Here is a 15,138-nt window from a genome sequence, read left to right as displayed (position 1 = left end):
GAGAACACATTTGCCGCATTGGAAATTAAAAATGGAAACCGATTACTAAGAATAAAGCTAAAATTAAATGCCAGTTTATCGATCGGGTTCCGCACGAAGCCACAGGTGGCGCCATTACTGTAACGTCAAAAGTTGTACATCCGGATCTCAACAAACCCAAACAACATGGCAGATGATAGCGACAGCTCCGTTTCTAGCGGCAATATTAGCATCATTTTATCCGATTGAGAAACCTCTTTTGACGCAGAATATGATGAATCTAGCAGTTCACTTGGGCTGAGCTGAGCACGTTTTCTGAATTGTGCCCCTCCCGTCACTCTGGTTAGGTTGGCATAGTAAAAAGTGCTCTTGGGGGCTTTAGAGTGCCGAGTTGATCTCGGCACATGAAGAAATGACCACCCGCAACGTTTGGTTTAGGTTTTTTGCGCTTTTTTAATTTTATTGCTTAAATCGCATTTTCTCGACGAGCTGAGCACGTTTTCTGAATTTTGCCTCTCCCGTTACTGTGGTTAGGTTGGCATAGTAAAAAGTTCTCAGGGGGCTTTAGAGTGCCGAGTTGACCACTGCGCATGAAGAAATGAACATCTGCAGCGTTTGGTTTAAGTTTTAGGCGCATTTTTAATTTTATTCCTTAAATCGCATTTTTTCGACGAGCTGAGCACATTTTCTGAATTGTGCCCCTCCCGTCACGCTTCGACATACTTTTCAAAGTCGAAGTCTCCTTTATTGTCAATTCCTCCGCATATCAAGACACACAAAGAGATCGAAATTACGTTTCTCACTATCCCAGGGTGACAAGACAGAGTTCACAACGCACATACAAGTAAACAACACAGGAAACATAAAACAAGAAGATGAACAATAAGAGTGATAGCACGCTAGCGGCTCCCGATGCACAGCGGAGTCAGGTGTTGTGCTCGATTTGGTTCCCCCGTGAGATTTTGTTCCCCCTGCCGCGGGAGCGCGCACAGCTTGTTTGGAAAGCGAAAAACCGATGCCGTACGGCGTCGTACGGCGTCAGCACTATGTTGTTTTCAATAAAAACATGAAGAATTCACGTTTGCGTCAGTCAATTTTAATTTTTACAAAGGATTATTCTCATTTGATGTCTTTAAATTCATCCGCGTTCTGCCATTGAAGCGGGGTGCATTCAAAGACCAGTCGTAAAGACGGAACACTCACTCACTTCACCAAAAAGCAACGATATAATTACGTGAGCTCTTTGCATAAACCTCGATGCAAAGAAACTCCTCCTTTTGGGTACTGTTACATGCTACAAGGAGTATATATTACAAAGGAGACTTTATTCTTAATTGTAATCATCATTCATCCATCCATTTTATTACTCAGGTATTTTCAAAGCGAATTAATATTGTTGCATTTATTAATTTGCTTTAAAATGACAGCGCAATATAATTAAAAGCTGACACTCTAGCAATGTCAAACGTTTTCATTGAAGAAAAAGCCACACACGTTTTGTGATCAAATCTTTCATAACGACAATGATTTGAGTGAATTGATTTGAATGAATAATTGAGAAGAAATTTCAGTTCTGAAGGCTCCTTTTGTCCCAAGCAAAGTGAAAGGTGGTGGGATAAAAATTGTAACAGAAACGCTATAAAAAATGTCAAGGCGTGAATATTTGTGCCTCCCTCCCATTTTGAGAACGGTGAGTCCTGGACATCGACTGGCTTTTTTTCTGTCTTCCTGGGGGTCTGCTCAGGTAGTGTGGCAAATTTGAACAGGTTCCCTCATTCCTGGCCCAAGTTACAGGGGGGGAACATATCCTCACGGGTGGCCCGTGAGGATATGTCCCCCCCCCCCTTATTTTGAGAACGGTGAGTCCTAGACTCCAGCTGTTTTTTTTCTGTCTTCCTGGGGGTCTGCTCAGGTAGTGTGGCAAATTTGAACAGGTACTCCTTGTAGCATGTAACGGTACCCAAAAGGAGGAGTTTCTTTGCATCGAGGTTTATGCAAAGAGCTCACGTAATTATATCGTTGCTTTTTGGTGAAGTGAGTGAGTGTTCCGTCTTTACGACTGGTCTTTGAATGCACCCCGCTTCAATGGCAGAACGCGGATGAATTTAAAGACATCAAATGAGAATAATCCTTTATAAAAATTAAAATTGACTGACGCAAACGTGAATTCTTCATGTTTTTATTGAAAACAACATAGTGCTGACGCCGTACGACGCCGTACGGGATCGGTTTTTCGCTTTCCAAACAAGGCGTGCGCGCTCCCGCGGCAGGGGGAACAAAATCTCACGGGGGAACCAAATCGAGCACAACACCTGTTAGATGACAGTCAACCAGGCCACTGTGAACACGAGCACACAGCAGGCACGCACTGTCCGGTTCGTGGATCCTATCAGGCGAACGCAACCCATCTTGTCGTCCCGCGAACGAACGCACGCCAGGAGAATGGAAGGCACGGCTGGGCAAGCTGGGTTGGCCGCAAGCCTGGCCCGACGTCTCCGCGCTGGCCCCTCTTCTCTTTTTGTTTACATTCACTGAAGCTAAACGCGTACAACTTGAGACGTCTTGTGACGTCACTTCCGGCTGGCGGCTCGGTGCAGTCAAACTCGTCTGCGCGGCAAATTTAAATTATATTTTTCAGAGCAACAGCTTCCTTTTCGTTGTTTCGATCGTCAATTTGTATTTGTAAGCCCATAAGCTAACTAAAACCGATTTATACATATACCGGTGTCTCTGGGCCTTTAAATGCTGAATGGAGGGCACCATTTTTCGTCAGTGCTGCTGGAGGGCGACATAGAACCACACACTTCCTCACTGGATGAATGACACTTGACGGCACAGATACGTATGCATCCACCACGTCTGACCAGCGAGTTGCATTTGAAGGGAATAAAACGAGCCGGTTTGGTTGACCATAATTAGTTGGCTGTGAATACTTCCACAACAGCGCAGGCCTTCATCTCGCAGATCTGATGAACTGTGGTGGTCTATGAAATAACGACTTAACACTGGGTCATACCAACATCTTCATAGATATGTGCTGGATTTGTACCAATCACAATAACAGAGACCTGTTTAATACACTGACCAAAGAGTATGCTTCAAACATTTTACCCGTATATATAATAGTGCTTTTTATATCACTTTGAATCAACTGCAGAATTGCTCTATCAATCCAATAGAACAAAGAGAAATATTGTAGGGCTTTGGCCTATGGCCTCACAAAATGTCACAGATATGTACGGTATCAAGAAACACACCCTGCGTACCAGCATGAATAGACACAGACACATAAAGGGAAAGCAGGTGCAGACAAAGAGGCACACAGCAGAGATATTATAGTGAAAAGGCAGCCCAGGCCAAAAGGTTACACATGCATAAACCTGTGAGCAAAATTCGAAAGAACGAAGATAGTGAGGTGATAACAAGCTTCCTACTCAATGTAAGTGACTGGAATGTTGCGCAAGGAAGGAAATGTACATTATAAAGACAAAAGGCCAAAATACTTACCCTCAGGGAGAGGCAGCAAAGTGATGGCAACACTCAGACGTCCACTACCAAGGCTGACTAGATGTGGGCGTTCTGCCTGGAACTTCAGGCCCTTTCCAGTCTCAATCAAATCCAGTGGAGTGCTCTGTTGAGGAAGATCAAGGTAAGAAAACTAACCTATGCAGATTCGTACTAGGTTTTGGGTCATTTTAAAGGTAAATTTAAAATGAAGTAAATACACATTTCTGTCAGTTTCTCTTTAAAAATGTTTACGTATATATCTCAGGACCAGACGCCTCATCTGGAGAATCATCATTAATATCTCATTTGAGCATACATGGAAGTAAAACATCTAGAATTTTATGTTGTAGACAGTTTTAAACACCAAATTAAATAAAACCAGGTAATATACCAGCTCAGTGGCCTTGTGATATGAGTGTCCGCCCTGAGACTAGGAGGTCGTGGGTTCGATCCCCGGCCGAGTCATACCAAAAGACTATAAAATGGAACCCGATGCCTCCCTGCTTGACACTCAGCATTAAGGGTTGGATCGGGGATGCTGTGAGGAGCTGCGCCCCACAGTCATTATAAGCAATGTATAGATTCTACTATGGAAGCTCGTCTGAGGATGACCTAATTAATTAATAATAAGGTAATATAATGTACAAAAAATAGCATGGACCCATACATGGCAAACTATGAAAGGATCCAGTCAGTTGTTATGTCCTGACAATTAGATTAAAGTGGTTAACCGTCATATTACAGACTTGCGAGAAGTTTACTCATCATGTGCGGGAATGAGAGCAGGAGCTTTTATCAATATTTCCACTATAAGAAGTGATTAGAATGATTGACTGTGTGATGCCATATAATCAGCGCTGCACAATTCACAAGTCTGGCATTGCTGACTTGTAATGAGTGCATTAAAGTTCAGCAAATTTTGTATCGGCAGCAGGAATGCAGTTATTGCTTCTTCTACAGAGTGTTGCAGCTCCCATGTGGCACACAGTGCATTAGCTTCTCAGTGTACCTTTACTCTTGTGCACTATTCAGCCAGGGTCTCCAAACATGCGTGTATGAGCGTATACGATTTTCAATATCATTCAAATCAAATCATATCAATCATATGTACTATGTATTACATTTATTACACATTGAGTTGAGCTGTTGGGCCTTTCGAAACTCATCTATCCAGTTCAAAATGTCTTAGCAGAATTTAAAAAGAGAGAAATCATTAAAAGCGGTGTTGTCAGATTATTGATGAATTAATTATTTCAATTTGGGATGCAAAACGTAAGTCCAGGACCTTTGTCCCATTCAGTCATTTCATTTCAATGCATTAGACTAAAACTTGAACAATGATGGACATACAGTATCTTCTCACCTCTAATCTGAAATTTTAAAATTATTTTATCTATTTATTTATTTATTTATTTATTTTATTCTTTGGCTTTCAACTGACTTTTGACTGTTACTGTTCTGCTACTCTATATTTGTGTTTCAATCTACTATTTTCACTGCCATTGTGGTTGTCCAATTGCTATATGTGAAGAGTTTTGTGTTGTAAAATACACCAAATGGGGCCCGGCCGGGCACAGCCCGAAAAGGATAAATGGGTCCCCTTTCCCATGGGCTCACCACCTGGCTCACCAAAGGTAGGGACCTTGGCGGTCTGATCCTCGGCTGCAGAAGCTGGCTCTTGGAACATGGAATGTCACCTCTCTGGGTGGAAAGGAGCCCGAGCTGGTGTCCAAGGCAGAAAGGTTCCGACTAGACATAGTCGGGCTTGCCTCCACACACAGTTTGGGTTCCGGTACAAGCCCTCTCGAGAGGGGCTGGACTCTCTTCCACTCTGGAGTTGCCCACGGTGAGAGGAGTCGAGCAGGTGTCGGTATACTTATTGCCCCCCAGCTGGGCGCCTGCACATTGGGGTTCACCCCGGTGAACGAGAGGGTAGCCTCCCTCCACCTTCGGGTGGTGGGACGGGTCCTGACTGTTGTTTATGTTTATGCACCAAACAGCAGCTCAGAGTACCCACCCTTTTTGGAGTCCTTGGAAGAAGTGCTGGAGAGCGCTCCTTCTGGAGACTCCATCATTCTACTGGGTGACTTCAATGCTCACGTGGGCAATGACAGTGAGACCTGGAAGGGCGTGATTGGGAGGAATGCCCCCCCCCGATCTGAACCCGAGCGGTGTTCTATTATTGGATTTCTGTGCTCGACACGTATTGTCAATAATGAACACCATGTTCAAACATAGTGGTGTCCATGTGTGCACTTGGCACCAGAACACACTAGGCTGCAGTTCGATGATCGACTTTGTAGTCGTGTCATCGGATTTGCGGCCGCATGTTTTGGACACTCGGGTGAAGAGAGGGGCGGAGCTGTCAACTGATCATCACCTGGTGGTGGGTTGGCTCCGATGGTGGGGGAAGATGCCGGTTCAACCTGGCAGGCCCAAACGTATTGTGAGGGTCTGCTGGGAACATCTGGCAGAATCCCCTGTCAGGAAGAGCTTCAACTTCCACCTCTGGCAGAGCTTTTCCCACATTCCAGAGGAGGCGGGGGACATTGAGTCCGAGTGAACCATGTTCTGCGCCTCCATTGTTGAGGCAGCCGACCGGAGCTGTGGCCGTAAGGTGGTTGGTGCTTGTCGTGGCGGCAATCCCCGAACCCGCTGGCGAACACCGGCGGTAAGGGATGCCGTCAAGCTGAAGAAGGAGTCCTATCGGACCGTTTTGGCCTGCGGGACTCCGGAGGCAGCTGACAGGTACCGGATGGCCAAGCGGAACGCAACTTCGGCGGTTGCTGAGGCAAAAACCCGGGCGTGGGAGGAGTTTGGCAAGGCCATGGAGAATGATTTCCGGACGGCTTCGAGGAAATTCTGGTCCACCATCCGGCATCTCAGGAGGGGGAAGCAGTGCACTGTCAACACTGTTTACAGTGGATATGGCGTGCTGCTGACCTGGACTCGGGACGTCGTGAGTCGGTGGGGAGAGTACTTCAAAGACCTCCTCAATTCCACCGACACGCTTTCCATTGTGGAAGCAGGGCCTGGAGACTCTGAGGTGGACTTTCCAATCTCTGGGGCCGAAGTCACTGAGGTAGTTAAAATAATCCTCGGGGACAAGGCCCCAGGGGTGGATGAGATCCGCCCAGAGTTTTTAAAGGCTCTGGATGTTGGGGGCTGTCAAGGCTGACACGCCTCTACAGCATTGCATGGACATCGGGGACGGTGCCTCTGGATTGGCAGACTGGGGTGGTGGTTCCCCTCTTTAAGAAAGGGGACCGGAGGGTGTGTTCCAACTATGGGGAATCACACTCCTCAGCCTCCCTGGTAAGGTCTATTAAGGAGTGCTGGAGAGGAGGGTTCGTCGGGAGGTCGAACTTTGGATTTAGGAGGAGCAGTGTGGTTTTCGTCCTGGCCGTGGAACAGTGGACCAGCTCTACACCCAGGATCCTCGAGGGGCCATGGCAGTTTGCTCAACCAGTCCACATGTTTTGTGGACTTGGAGAAGGCGTTCGACCGTGTCCCTCGGGAGGGAGCCAACTGATAACGGCGGTTCAGTCCCTGTATCACCGATGCCAGAGTTTATTCTGCATTTCCGGCAGTAAGTCGGATTCGTTCCCCGTGAGGGTTGGACTCCGCCAAAGCTGCCCTTTGTCACCGATTCTGTTCATAACGCAGCCGAGGCGTTGAGGGTGTCCGGTTTGGCAACCTCAGCATTGCGTCTCTGCTTTTTGCAGACTACGTGGTTCTGTTGGCGTCTTCAAGCCGTGACCTCCAGCTCTCACTGGGGCGGTTTGCAGCTGAGTGTGAAGGGGTCGGGGTGAGGGTCAGCACCTCCAAATCCAAGGCCATGGTCCTCGGTCGGACAAGGGTTTAATGCCCTCTCCGGATCGGGGATGAGATCCTGCCCCAAGTGGAGGAGTTAAAGTATCTTGGGGTCTTGTTGACGAGTGAGGGCACGATGGAGCACGAGATCAACAGGCGGATCGGTGCAGCGTCAGCAGTAATGCGGACTCTGTACCGGTCCGTCGTGGTGAAGAGAGAGCTGAGCCAAAAGGCAAAGCTCGATCTATGCTCCTACCCTCACTTATGGTCACCAGCTATGGGTCGTGACGGAAAGAACGAGATCCCGGATACAAGCGGCCAAAATGAGTTTCCTCTGCAGGGTGTCCGGGCTCTCCCTTAGATAAGGTGAGAAGCTCGGTCATCCGGAAGGGACTCGGAGCAGACCCGCTGCTCCTCCACGTTGAGAGGAGCCAGATGAGGTGGCTCGCGCATCTAATCAGGATGCCTCCTGGACGCCTCCCTGGGGAGGTGTTCCGGGCATGTCCCACCGGTAGGAGACCTCGCGGACGACCCAGGACGCGCTGGAGAGACGATCTCTCTCGGCTGGCCTGGGGACGCCTTGGGATCCCCCGGGATGAGCTGGATGAAGTGGCTGGGGAGAAGAAAGTCTGGGAGTCCCTCCTAAAGCTGCTAGCCCCGCGACCCGACCCCGGATAAGTGAAAGAGGATGGATGGATGGATGGATGGATGGATGGATGGATGGATGGATGGATGGATGGATGGATGGATGGATGGATGGATGGATGAAAATACACCAAATAAAGTTGTACTGTATTGTATTAATTGTGTCAGTTCATTGCCTTCTATTAATTAACTGGATGGTTTTAAAGCAAGCAGAATTGAATTAATTGAGATTTAATTAACCCTTATGATATCTACTGTATATCATATCCATATTATTTTCAAGAGGAAATTAGTAGAGTCTAATCCAGGGGTGGGCAAACTTTCTGATTTGCGGGCCGAATTGGGTTCTAAATTTTGACCGGGGGGCCGAACCCGGAGCAGATGGATTTAGTGTTTGTGTGAAGTAATATAAATGACATGTAAAGGTGATTGCATAACACGTTTTTACTTTTAGTAGATACTAAAGCATGGATATTAAAAAACTTTTTGAAAACAAATGCATTTATTAACAGCATTAAAAAAATATTTGACCAAAAAACTACTATCAGTGATTCTTATGAAATACGACAGTTATGATGAATAACATTTTCCATCACTTCAGCGCCTGCAGGTCAGATTTATGAAATATGTTTATCTAATGAGGCGAAATCACATCCAACGGCAAACATTCTGACCAAATACATCATCTTGAAGAATCAGTGAAAGATTACATCTAAATAAAGTAATAAAGAAATCAATAGTAGTGTTGGTTTCCCTTTTTTGCTAATGTATCATAGTCTGGAGTAAAATTTGTTGTGGTAATTCTTAGGATAGAGTCGAGGTTCGTTAACCTAGATCTGTGACAGGCTTTGTTGACGTTCATGTGGCTGAACGTCTTCTCACACACGTAGGTCGAGCCAAATTGTCCACTCTTTTTTAACATTCGGCACTCAGTGTCCACCTTTCTTTTCTTCGGGCCATTCATTTTAATGGAAGGATTCCAGGGGAAGGTTTGTGGGTGGCATTAGCGTAAAACTGTATCTGAAAGCTCAGTGCGCGAATTACGAGAATACTGACGTCACAGCCTACACTCAAAATTCGGCGCAGATAGATGAAATAGAGCGCGGAGTGCGCCGCGTCCGTACTACTGAGTACGCACACGCATTTGTGAGTGTGCACCGAGCTTTCTGACACGGCTCCCGGGAGTAAATGAGCGGGCAGGCGCTTCCCCATCTACTGGGGAAACAGTAATTGCAGGGAAAATGACCCCTCCAGAAAATTAATAATACAATTTATTTTTTGTTTGGCGGGCCGGATTAAACGGCCCCGTGGGCCGGGTGTTGCCCGCGGGCCGTAGTTTGCCCATGTCTGGTCAAATCTCATTCACCTGGCTCTATCCTAGTTACACTCACAAAAAGAAACAGACCGCGTGTGGGGAATAAAAATTTCTGGCTTCAACTAATCACTGACTCTAATGGAAGATTCCTGTTTTACAACATGCTGACAAGAAGTATGTTGTCAGCGCATGTCCTTCGCTGCCCTGGCTGGCTCGCTATTCAATGTAATGGTGTTAATTCAGTTAAAATTGGAAAAGAGAGAATAGAGACCCCATGTATGAATGCTGAGACACACAGCACAATCAAAGAAGAGTCGTGTTCTTTATACTAACTCTCTAAACTCACACCTAGATCTAGCGCTATGATACGTACATGCCCCAAATCTCTCACCTTTAACACTTGGCGGGTGTGCGCACCACTCTCTGATGCATTCTTGTTCAGACGGTCCATGTCCATCGTGATGTCTGCGACTCCCTGACTCATGTGAATATCCTGTGATAGGAAATTTATTTTTTATTAAATGGTTTATTGTTCCAAAAGAACATGTAAGGGTGATTTCAGTTTCGCAACCATTTGAGTCATTCTATTATTACATCCACCTGTCCCAACGCATATTTTATTATGAGAACCAGTACACAGGCTTTCACTACTTTACAAGTAAAAGAATGTTGTAAGAAACCTATTTGTGAAATAATATTTTGTGTTTGTAGCGCACTCGTACATCAGAAGTCAACAAATTTTTAATCTGAGATGTAGGTAAACTTTTGTAGATGTTTTTTTAACTAAATCCAAATCTGCCTTTGTTTTTTCTTGCACATCAGGTTTTAATAACAACAACAATAATGATTATTATTATTATTATTATTATTATTATGCAAGATAATCATCATCATCATCATCATCATCATTATTATTATTATTATTATAATAATTATTATATGTGACTAAAATAGAGTCTACAGAGTAGGAAAAAGTGAACAAGAATAGTGTATGACCAATTGTCTTTATTGCTATTATTTACGAGTTTTGGAGGGATTTGTACTTCTTGCTTCACTGCCTAAGATGTGATTCATGCTGACAGGACACACACACACAGACACTAACGGTCCATATGGTAGAGGGTATTTAGCTGTATGTTCTGGCCACTGAGGAGGTAATGCGTCGACTCATTTACAGTAAATCCCTTCTACTAGGTCACACAATGGAAATAAGCCACCTTTGCTTGCTTTTTTTGGCTTTGAGATACAAGGCAAACACACCAAACCTGACACCCTGTATGAAAATCCCTTTTGGACCATCACTGTATTTCCATAATGTCAGCATATAGGAAGTTTCCATTAATAAATCATCAGTAGAGTACTAATTAAATGGTGTGATTCTGTTTTGAGCTGAATATGTGTAAGAAAGTATTTAATGCATTTGTGGTTGAAACCAGAGTCAATGTTAGAAAAGACATGATTGATACAAATGGGAATGGGAGTACTATATTTGCGTGCTTGAAATGAAATGCAGCAGGGTAGGAAACTATGTTTCTAATGTTCTCTGCCCTCCAGATAACAAAACCCTGCTGTAAGATCAACATATTTCCTCTCCAGACAGCCCCCATATTCTGTTGATTCAGCCTTGAACAGTAAATCACTAAACAGATTTAAAGAGTTCCAGAAGTCAAACTACTTCATGCAATAATGAAATAAGTGGGGAAAAATCATGGAAGCCCTCAGATTTAATGTGGTCCTCTAATCTATAAATGGTATTTACCTTCTTGCAATTGTCCAGTAAATGCAAAGCCGTCATGGTGGACCTGTCGCTGGCTCAATCTGTCAGTGTGACCTCGATAAGATTGGACACATCCAAATAAACTAAGTACAAATCCAGCAACAGTGCTTCTTTCCCATGAAGCGGAGATTGTGTGTTGGAAATGCCTCTTCTTTGTCTCAAGCTGTTAGCATTAGTATCCTTAAATGCTCAGGAGGTGGACCTGTTGCTGCTTGCTCCTCTTTACTAAAACTACCTACATTCTTGGCTGGAAGCTTCAAAGACGACAGGAACATGTGACATACGTGCGTGTGTGTGTGCGTGTGTAGGTGTGTGTGTGTGTGTGTGTGTGTGTGTGTGTGTGTGTGTGTGTGTGTGTGTGTGAGAGAGAGAGACACAGAGAGAGAGAGAGAGAGAGAGAGAGAGAGAGAGAGCAAGCGCATTTGGAAACTATGATGGACATGTGGAAGTATGAAAACGATGGTATGAAAGGAGAGAACAATATACTCTAAGTTATCTGATGGTAGGACATCATCATCAATCTATCCATTTGTTTTTTGTAGTGCACGTCCTCATTAGGGTCACATTTGGGCTGTAGCCTATCTCTGCTACTATTGAGTGAGAGATGGGGTACATCCTGGTCTAGTTACTGGTCAGTTAGAGGACACCAAGAAAGAATTGATCAAACGAATACATTTCCGGTCTGTAAACAAGTCAAAGGAGGTGTATTGGCATTGCCATGACAATGAGACAGCCACTTGTCTCCTTAATACAGTGGAGCCCTGCATAGTAGTAGTGCAGCATTTGTGAAGTGAATTCACCTAGTTACCTATCAATTTTTGTTTTATTTGTTTTTTACAGAAATAGGGACTATTATTACAGTATTTGTGAAGTGAATTTGCCTATCCATTTTTTTTCAATGTCAATTAAATGTGTTGAACCAGGATTTCTTTTTAAAAAGAGCCACATTTTCTTTTTTGTAGAACCTTTGATGTATTTTAACAGGTTTGTGAGATAAGATTTGGGTAACTAACCCATATTCAATACGAAAATAAGCTTCTCTCTGATTAGTATTCATATATATGAATACGGAAAACAGCTTTGATCTGGTGGTTGGTGATATCTTGAAGTCACTGAGCGGGAATTGATCCTACACTGCCCGCACACAAGTCAGGTATGTGGGAGGAAACTGGAGTATCCAGAGGAAACCCACGCAGACACGGGGAGAACATGCAAATTCCACATAGGAAGACCGGCACCTGAATCGAACCAGCAACCTCTGCACTGTGAGGCAGATGTGCTAACCAGTGGCTCACTGTGCCGCCCTCATAATCATGCAATATATGAATGTTAACAATAAACAAGGCAATCATCAATTTAGTGCAATGTGGGAGGTTTGTTCCCACCACACCAAAGCTTTTGGCTCCCAGACTGTGGGAGTTGACTTCAACAGCTTGTCTCTCCCCCAGAAACCCTCCATCGCTATATTCTTTTCTTTCCCTTTCTTTCCCTCACTCAATCTCTGCTCTAATGCCAATCCAGAAAGCCTCACATTGTTTGCAGAGTAGGCCTGTTTCTCCTCTCATGCATGAGAAAACCTCTTTTTAATTTGGATTATGAAAGCAAGGGGGAGGCTCAGGATTGGAATGCAGGGAAGAAGAAGAAGAGAGAGAAAGAAAGAAGATGCATTGCCAAAAAATCTGGATGGACTGATACTGTGGATACAGCAGATAGTGACAGGTTTGCAGCCAAAACAATTTATGAGTTGCAAAAAGGTCACAGAACTACACTTAGACTACCGTATTTTTCGGACTATAAGTCGCTCCGGAGTATAAGTCGCACCAGCCATAAAATGCACAATAAAGTGAAAAAAAAAACATATATAAGTCGCACCGGAGTATAAGTCGCACTTTTGGGGCAAATTTATTTGTTAAAATCCAACACCAAGAACAGACATGAACCAGCAACAACAGGCAAAACGATACGGTATGCAAACGTGACATATACACAAATGAGGAGCTGAGAACAGGTCTGTCGTAACATTCAGAGTTATTCAAATAACTATTACATAAATAACACGTTTATCAAACCATCGGTGTCACTCCAATTCATGAAGCTAAGCAAAGTTACAAGCTACAACACAGCTATAAGATATGCTACAAAGCTACGCTACAAGCTACGCTACAAGCTACGCTGCAAGCTACGCTACAAGCTATGCCGAAAGCTGCAAGCTACAAGCCACAAAATTACAGAACAGAAAACAACATCATGCCTGGACACAGACACAAAGGTCGATCTTGGAAATGAGGAACCTCCTCACGACCAGCATTGACGATTCTATATGTGAACATCAAAGGGTTCTCCTCTGCAAAACGAACAATCTTAGCCGCCCTGCACAACACCGGACTTAGCAGAGTTTATTGAGAAGGGACAGAAATGTGTTCAGCTGTGGCTGAACCACATCTAGCCAAGCAATGTAACTAATTGCCTTGCAGCCACGATAAGAAGAAGAACTCCAATTCATTAAATCCATCGATCGTCCTTTATGTAAACAATGCCGCATATGCGCCGCGCCGCGCCGCTGACGTCAGACTCGTCGTGAGTTGCATTTCTAATTATTCCACAGACCCATATAACGATATATAAAGTATATATCAAATGAGTATCATATAATAACAATATTATCAAACCATCTGTGTTATTCCTAATCATTAAATCCATCGATCAAAAACCTCATCCTTTATGTCAACAACGCTGCGCGTGCGTCGCACAGATCTAGTATATAACTATACTGTAGCGTTAACAAAGTATCAGGAAAGACGTGGGTTTGGTAAACGGCTCTTTATTTAACAAAACAAGAGTTCAACAAGCCAACAACGACTGAAATGTAATGATAAAAACATATACAAGTTGCTACACGAAATAAAATATATCAAATAACTATAACATAAATACGTTTTTCAAACCTTGTGTCACACCAAATCATTAAATCCTTCAAACGTGGGGCCCTTCGTCATCTTCGTCATCCCGTGATCGAATCCTTTGTCATTTATGTAAACAACCGTGCGCGCCGCTGACGTCACTTGCAGTTCAAATTACAGTAATCCCTTGCTACATCGCGGTTCGTTTATCGCGGTTTCACTACATCGCGGATTTTTGAATTTTGAAAATTTGTGAAAAAATTCACATATAAATCGCTCCTGAGTATAAATCGCCCCCCCCACCCAAAGTATGAAAATAAATGCGACTTATAGTCCGAAAATTACGGTATATAGTCTTTACAGTCACTGTAACGCTTTTTTGAACTGGGACGTTCGGAAAGCGAGGTTTGACAGTAAAATAAATAGATGCAGCTCACTGACAAGTGCCGCTATTTGAGCTAATTTTAGTACAGTCGTGCGGGTGACTCATGCAGTCCTCACGGGCTACCTGGTGCCCGCGGACACCGTGTTGGTGACCCCTGGTCTACTATATGTGCCTTGTCATTGACTTGTGAAGAGTCCAGTGTTCACAGCTTCTCACCATCATCATCATCAATAGCACAAGCAAATAAATAAAAATCCCAAGTGAATCATTGACATCATCAATCACCTGTGATCGTTTCACCCATGACCCTGAACAGGATGAACAACGGAAAATGAATAAATAAATAAAAGACAACGATTAAATACCCTGGGGATGGAGTCAACAGAAATTATTGCTGGTATTTTGACATTTTCCTCATGGTAATATTTCGCCAAAAATAAATACAAATGTACAAAAATGTTGCTTGATTTCATTTTTTAATATCCTTTTGTGCTTAAATAGGCATTGTGCCACACCTTCTGCCGCATGCAACTTGGCCGCCTGGCTGGCAAACAGTTCAAGTAGGATGTACCCTGCATACCGCCCAAAGTCAGCTGGGATAGGCAGCAGCACGCCCCCAATCCTATTAGGAAAAAGCATTTCAGAAGATGGATAGATGGATTTTCTAAGGCATGTGTTGTGGTTGTTTTAAAAACACAATGCGGACATCTCTTTGTTTTACTTTTAGCTTGACATTAAACCTTAACTGGGAGTGGCAATAAACAGCTTGAAGCCTCTTTTTTTACTGACCTATAATTTACACTGACCTACATTTAAA

The 15,138-nt window shown here is 44.0% G+C and overlaps 1 protein-coding gene and 1 long non-coding RNA gene across 9 annotated transcripts in view; one reads left to right on the top strand and one right to left on the bottom strand.

The window, feature by feature from the left end:
* The window catches only part of LOC148394869 (pleckstrin homology-like domain family B member 1), a 130,700-nt gene that overhangs the window by 79,645 nt on the left and 35,917 nt on the right, over window positions 1-15,138 (bottom strand). For 3 of the 8 annotated variants that reach the window (XM_088381540.1, XM_088381543.1, XM_088381542.1), the window contains exons 2-3: window positions 9,651-9,752; window positions 3,487-3,610 (exon numbers count right to left, since the gene is read on the bottom strand). In XM_088381540.1, the coding sequence (XP_088237666.1) occupies window positions 3,487-3,610; window positions 9,651-9,752 (226 nt within the window). Of the gene's footprint in view, window positions 1-2,348; window positions 2,503-3,486; window positions 3,611-9,650; window positions 9,753-11,018; window positions 11,339-15,138 lie in introns of those variants that run through there. The other 5 variants (XM_088381539.1, XM_088381544.1, XM_088381547.1 and 2 more) reach the window with 4 other exon arrangements.
* On the top strand, window positions 1,272-15,048 carry LOC148394870 (uncharacterized). Its single transcript, XR_015859557.1, has 3 exons — window positions 1,272-1,669; window positions 3,493-3,628; window positions 14,823-15,048. It is a non-coding gene; the product is annotated as an uncharacterized LOC148394870 (long non-coding RNA).

This window comes from Syngnathus floridae, chromosome 7, assembly GCF_059516105.1.
Source record: "Syngnathus floridae isolate MCC-2025c chromosome 7, RoL_Sflo_1.0, whole genome shotgun sequence".
Lineage (NCBI taxonomy): Eukaryota > Metazoa > Chordata > Actinopteri > Syngnathiformes > Syngnathidae > Syngnathus > Syngnathus floridae.
The sequence above is the reverse complement of the archived record's forward strand: the minus strand, read 5'-3'. Positions and strand labels throughout refer to the sequence as shown.